This window comes from Sturnira hondurensis, unplaced genomic scaffold, assembly GCF_014824575.4.
Source record: "Sturnira hondurensis isolate 20B ecotype Veracruz unplaced genomic scaffold, ASM1482457v3 Scaffold0005279, whole genome shotgun sequence".
In the NCBI taxonomy this organism is placed as follows: domain Eukaryota; kingdom Metazoa; phylum Chordata; class Mammalia; order Chiroptera; family Phyllostomidae; genus Sturnira; species Sturnira hondurensis.
Window position 1 is genome coordinate 9457449 of NW_028077910.1, and position 7037 is coordinate 9464485.

General features: G+C 36.1%; 1 protein-coding gene across 3 annotated transcripts in view; it reads left to right on the plus strand.

Annotated features, from left to right (window-relative positions):
- WDR49 (WD repeat domain 49) overlaps positions 1–5925 on the plus strand; it is a 119773-nt gene extending 113848 nt beyond the window's left edge. For all 3 annotated transcript variants that reach the window (XM_037046599.1, XM_037046601.1, XM_037046600.1), the window contains one exon: positions 5422–5925. In XM_037046599.1, coding sequence (XP_036902494.1) covers positions 5422–5552 — 131 coding nt within the window. In that variant the 3' untranslated portion in view covers positions 5553–5925. The remainder of the gene's footprint in view (positions 1–5421) is intronic.
- The last annotated feature ends 1112 nt before the right edge of the window (positions 5926–7037 follow it).

Genomic DNA, 7037 nt, shown 5'->3' on the forward strand with positions numbered 1-7037 from the left:
AGATTAGGAGAAACAAAGACAAAGGTAACACACCTGGGGGAAGAAGTGGGGAAGGCATGGGTGTGCTCTAGAGAGAGAGCAAGTGTGCTGGGTCCAATACTCTTTCTTACTTAAAGAAAGTACTGGATTTAGAGACTTTATTTACATCAGCAGGATCTTTTGGAGCAATATCTAAATTATTCATTGAGCAATGGAAAACGTTAGCCTTGCCAAGTTAATACATCAAGAAGTCATCAGAGCAAGGCTAAAGACATTTTTTTATAATCTTAGATAAGTTCAGTAAGTGGTTAATGGTATCTTAACGTGTATCATAATATATTGCAGACTCACCCAAATCATTACAGAAAAAACAATATGCCATTGACCTAGCAGATGTTTCCTGCAGACTCTGAAGAGTGAGAAGAAATGGTTACCATTATCCAGTTAGAAGGTGTTAGGTTAATTTTGACATTGTTTTTGCCACATAAAAGAGATTGCCAACAACACCAATGAAGATTATCTTGTTTTGTGAGTATTAGGGAGGTTCCTGTGAGTTTTAGAGTGTTCTAGGTAAAGGTTGCAAGCAGGAATCATTTCCAGGTGAGCATTTCAGGTATGTTTCCTGAAAGAGATCTTGGAAGAAAAGGACTCAAGTCTACGAATCTCCAGTAATTTGCGGAGATTTTCTTCTCATTCTAAATTAATAGGCACTTTCATGAATAACTTTGTATTTGTAATTTTATATTTTTTTTCTTGAAGAGAGATCCAGAAGTGTTAGCTCCAAGCCCCCCAAACAGGGATCCACTTCTGTATATGCATTTTATTATCATCTGTTTTTTAACTATAAAAAGAAATGAGTTATCTCAGCAAGATAGTCTCTCTCAAGATATTTACAAGGGTCTATTAGTTAGTTATTGGTTTAATTGTCCTGAAAACTGGTTGATTACATTGAAAATATTTCCTCTAGTTTAGAGACAAACCGCAGTAAAACAGCTACGGTTTATTTCTGAAGTACCGTTTTGGCTCCCACAGTGAGTCCCAGGAGAGCTCTGAGGTGCTCAGAATCCTTATGATTCTGAAGTGCTAATCTGTAGTGAGATGGGACAGGACCAACTGCTAACGCACAGACACCCACATTATCTCCCACTGTGGTAGGCAGATGGAAAGTGTTTTCATTTGTAGCTTCGTTTATGAGGTAGTTCCAGGTTTACTCATTTTTTTGCTGGAAAAAATCCCACAACATATTTAAAGTGTAAATACTAGAACATTAAAAAATTATTCAGTGAAAAGTCTCCCTCCCTTCCGTGAGGCTGAGCCGTCCAGTTCCCATTCTCACCTACTTTTGGCAACCGCGATTATGAGCTTCTGTGTTTCCTTCGAGGGTTTCTATATGCATTTATGATTCTGGATTTTGAGCTCTTTCTTTTGGTTCTCATTTGCCTGGATACTTTTTCAACCCTTTTACTTAAAATTTTTGGAATCACTGCAAACATTTTTTTTGGTTGACACTATTACAGCCATCCCCAATCCCAGCCCTCCCCTCCCCAGTATACCACACTGTTGTCTGCGCCCATGGCTTCTGCATACTTGTTCTGTGATTAATCTCTTCATCTCTTTCATCCAGACCTACACCCTCCCCTCTAACATCCATCAGTCTGTTCCACGTGTCCATGCCTCTGGTTCTGTTTTGTTTGCCAGTTTATTTTGCTCATTAGATTCCAAATATAAGTGAGATAACATGGTATTTGTCTTTCTCTGACTAGCTTATTTCTAAAACACTTTGCCTTAAATATGCATTGGTTTTTTGCTTTGGATCCAACTACAGAATTTTCTTTAATCATGAAATTGACCACACTTACCTCTATGGATACATTGGACATTTTAGTTTTGTATTTGTCACATTCTTTTTATGCTATTTATTATTCAGATATACTTTAAAGATTTTACTGGACTCTTTGTTTTTATTTGGAGAATTGTTATATGTTTCTTCTAGTGATGCCTTTATGATCATAGGTTCATTAATTCCTCTAGACCTTTACTTCTCTAAGACACTATTAGGTCCATGCTGAGTCGGCAATAAAATAAACATGTTTCTCCATTCCCCTCTCTCTGTTCCTCTACACAATTTGTTCAATGATATGATCCTTCTTTGTGCCTATTTATTTTAAATTTATTTTAAATTTGCTTTATTGTTCTTACTTGACTTGGTTTAAGTCATTTGTTAACTATTACTGGTTTATCATGAATGAAGCTTCTTCTCCCTTACCCTCACAGTTTTCATTAATTAAATCATTTCTTCATTGTCAGGCACGTGGCATACACCTTCTGTTATGTCATTGTCAACTGCACAGTATTTTAGTCTCCCTTCTACATTTAAAAATTTTCAGTGCTCACCACCAAATCTTCTTCCAATTTTTTCTCAGTCATTTCTCAGTTTATCTTGTTGTAATTTTTTTATAAAGGACTCGTGGGAACAACGGCCTCTGAATTCTCTGCATGTTGAAACTACTTGTCACTTTTAGATTTGAGGCATGGCTTGGATATTCATAATATTCATACCTCACATGTTCTTTCCCAAATTATCTTCTTGGTATTGCTGTGCTACCTTCTGGTATTGATCACTGCCATGAACATATCCAATGCAAGGTTTATTTCTCCCCTTTTAAGTGACTTGATCATTTTGTCTGGCTGCCAAATGATTTTGTCTTTATCTTTCAAGTCTAATAACTTTGCTAGGCTATGCCTTTGTTTTGACTATTCAGAGTCTGTTACTCCTAGTGCACAGCACACTCAGCCCTCTGTGTCTATGGCCTTTGCAATTACAGATTCAACCAACTGCATATTGAAAATATTAGATAAAGGACATTACTTTGTTGGCGATATGTACTACGTCATCAGGCCTATGATGGTAGAATGTGTAATGAATATGTACAAACTTTTTGCCTTATCATTATTCCCTGAACAGTTTTGTATATCAAATATTTACATAGCATTTGCATTGTAGAAGGTATTATTAGTAATCTAGAGATGACTTAAGTATACGGGAGGATGTGTGTAGGCTGTATTCAAACACCTGTCAATTTTACATAAGGGCCTTGAGCCCAGGCTCCTGGATCCAACCTGGGTGACTCTGACTGCATGTCCTTTCCATGTGTATCAAGTTGCTGCTTACGTGAAGAAAGTTCTGTTATGCGATGCCTTTAAATATTTGTTCGGCTTTGGTTTTCTATCCTAAGAACTCACCCCGCTTATGTGTTTGTTGGATCTATATTTTCAACATCTGTCATTTTCCTCTTTAATTTGTTCTCCTTGTAATTTTCATCTTGTTATTTGTTTTTCTCATTTGTGTATTCCATGTTGCCATTATGTCTATGCTCAGTCAGTCATGATATTTTTTCTACGTTTTCTTCGGTCCTGATAGCTCACGTTTTACTACTTCCTGTGTGTCTTTGTTTCTTCCCCGAGTTCTTTCATTTTTGTTCTTCGGACTTCCTTTATAGAAGCAAGTGTTTTTTCAAGTTTTAAAAAACAATTTGTGTCAAATGCTCAGTCACAATATTTCTCTATTCAGTGGGGGTGGATTGATTCATTTTGCTGTTCTTTGAAAACAATGGTTTGTTTTAAATTTTGCTTATACTACTACTGTGTCCATGGTATAACAATTATTTATCTTTAATTTTTTCTTTTAATTAATGAGCCTAGTGAATTGACTTTGCTCAGACTTGAAATTTGTAGTCTGTCCCTGGGTGGGAACTCGTGACATGATTAGTGTAGGCTTCAATTTTTACAACACACAGACTGCTTTTAGCGAAAAAATGGCTCACAGGTGTGACTCAGGTGGCCCTGCCTCCTTGGTTTCTCTGAACTAAGGGACGTAAGGGAGGGCTTTCGTATCCAGCCTCGTTCACCCCTGTGTACACCCGCAGGTGTCAATGAAGGATAAAGCCTCGGCACTGCAGACAGAGCCGCTCCCCTTCGCGGTCACTGCGCCGATACTTTCTGAGATCCTGCTGTTGCTGTTCCACTCACACTCCCCTTTCTCATCACTTTGTCCTGGGTGAGTTCTGCCCAGTCCCAGCCGTTCGGCTGCCTTTCTTCATGTTTTGTAGGCTGAAGGTTACATCTGTCTTAAGTTTTTGCCTGACATGGAATTTATTTGCATAGTTGTTTTCCCTAATTTTCTGGTTGTTCTTGTAAAATATTCAGGAGAAAAGTGGGGACTATATTAACTTATATCGTTAGGTTTGAATGGGGAGTTCACAATTTTGTTTTTTCAATTTAAATATATAAAGATACCACTATACTGTGAAGTTGTCCAACGTTTACATAGTTTATTTCAAATTCCTTGGCTTGGCATTTAAAATGCTCCTCTGTCTGGCTCTACCTCATTCAACTTCCATCTCCTTCGTCTACTTTACATGTTTGTTGGAGGTTATTGGATTACTCAGAGTTACCCGAACAGCATGTCTGTTTCCCCACACTTGTGTTCACTTTGTTCCCTCTAGTTGAGATTTCCTTTCCACGTGGTAGCCCTTGCTCACTTCCGTGTTTCTCATTATCAGTGAAAATCCCATCTGGACTTCAAGGTCCTCTGCAGTAGCATCTGATTCTTAAAGCTTTTCCTCTGGTTTCTGCATATTATTATAATCTCTTTATATGCTTATCCACAATTCCCATTGCTTATATCTTTCAGAACTGTGTCCTATTTTATGTGATATTTTGGTTATTTGGGTACTGCTCCTACTTCCTACCAGAGGAGAAAGCCTGTGGCTTAGTTATATTTGTGCCTCATTTACGCCTGAGTACAGAACATTGTGCATAATGTACATTTGATAAACATTTGCTGAAATGATAAAATTAAGCAAAAGGCCGAAATTATTTTTTTGAATGCCTGGCACAATTTCCTCTTACTTCTCACTGATACGCCATGTAACCACTCATGGGGCTAATTTGGCTCTTTTCTTTTTTCTTCCCCTGAAGCCACAGATCCCTGCAGATCAAAGCATCTTAACAGGATGTGATTCAGATGTACTTGTTCAGTCATGCAGACAGTCAAACTGTGTTTTGATTATTTTAATTGTCTTATTTCAATACAGAATAATTTGTTCTGGGCTTTTTATGATTCTTTGATAGCTGTTAAGTATATTAAAAAACAAAAATAGAAAACAATCTTCTTCAGTCTTCTGCTGTTAAAATGGTGGCTCTCTCTCATTACATGCATTCACTGATTGAACTCACTCTGGTAAAATTTAACTTTTACATTTAAATGGAGGTGAAAAGAATAACAGAAGTTTAAGAGAAAAGTTTCTCCCCAAAACTGTAGGTTTCAAAGAGACATAATTTTTAAATGAAGTGAAACGTGAATATTTTCTCCCCACTATTTCATTTAAGTGGGTCCCTTTTCAAGTACAATTTACATGTCATTTTCTTCACCATTTTTAGCTTTGAAAGCTGTATTTGTTGAGAAAAACCTGTTTCCGAAAGACTTTCTGGATCGTGAAAGAAGAGCCAAGCAATTATGTCAAGAAATAAGTAGTGAAGTGAAGATAAAAAGAAATAAGAAGCAATTATGACTGAAAGAAAAATAAATATTTCATTGACACATAAAGTGTGTGTATAACATACATAAAAGAAATCAAGAATTTTGCCCACCCCTTTTTACTTTATACTTCAACTTTAGAATGATTTGTTTTCAGAATGTTTTTATCTATCACCCTTCACCTTCCCTCTATTTTCAGAAAAAAAAGACTGGACTGAAGAGGGGGCAGCATTAATTGATATTACTTATTCTCAAGTGTTTTTATATAAAAATGAACAATTTCAGAACAAAGCATTTGGCCAGTCACACCTTTGGTTGCTACTACAGACAAACATTTTGGTCAATTTTTATTGTAAAACCTGCATTGAAATTAAACACAGTAAGTACTGACACATTGTATCTACAAATTTGACTGAGAAAAACATACCCATTTATTTGTACTTTCTAGATTAAAAATTATACTAATAATGCAATTGGACCTTGTCAGTAATGCTGTTCTATTAATTTTTATCAACTTATATCCATTTTTATATGTACTTATTGAGAAATTACTGCATAAATCCTACCTCCATACTTTGTTATACTCCAAAATTGAGTGGCATAGTACAACCAAAGAGGTAATAGTCTCAAGAAAACAAGGGTTCTGAAGTTATATAAAAACTCTGTATGGATGGTCCAATAAAAAATGCTTGGTTCTGAAACACAGTGCTTCCCTTTTAGATTCGTTTTTCTTTGTAAATATCATCATCCATCAAGCAATCAATATTCTTATGTTGCTTCACATATATTCTGTTCCAGAGGAATAATTAATAAAATCTTTCATACACCTTTATTTACTATAAATTTATACTTTAAAGTGTCCTTTCAAGATATTTCTATTTTAGGAAGAATTTTACAATAACAAATAAAAAATGAGATAATTAATAATATACAGGGGACTACTCTATCTAGTAACTGTAAAAATTCATTGCATTTGAATCTTACAGTAATGATACAAGATATATATCTATTTCGTGGTTAAAATCTGGGAGTGACCATTAATTGATGGCAGAGTTGGGATTGGAGCCCAGATCTTTTTTCACTCCAGGCACCACTGTTTTGCCCTTCACCTTGTGCTTGCTCCTTGCTGCTTCTAAAGTCAGTGAAATGAACTTGACCAGCAGAATTTCCACTATCAGTGGAGCAAATGTTTTAGTTTGGTGGACAGGATGATAGAGGAAAGGTTTTTAGAAGACGCTTATCTACTCCATCTATAATTCAGTGCATCCTGAGTCAGGCATTGCTTTCCTTCTCATTGAGTGACAGCCACATATGGGGAGAATATAAGAAAATAATACATGTGACAGAATCAATTAACAACTGTTGGAGAATGTTTTCAGAGTGGTCCAGACCCTAGAAAGCATGTTAAGAGGAAGAAGACATGTCAGGTGTTGTTTAAGGAAGAAAATTCCTGGGATATAACCTATCCTCAAATATTTCAAAGCTATGGTGGAGAAAAGGAGTAAAAGTAGAACTGATG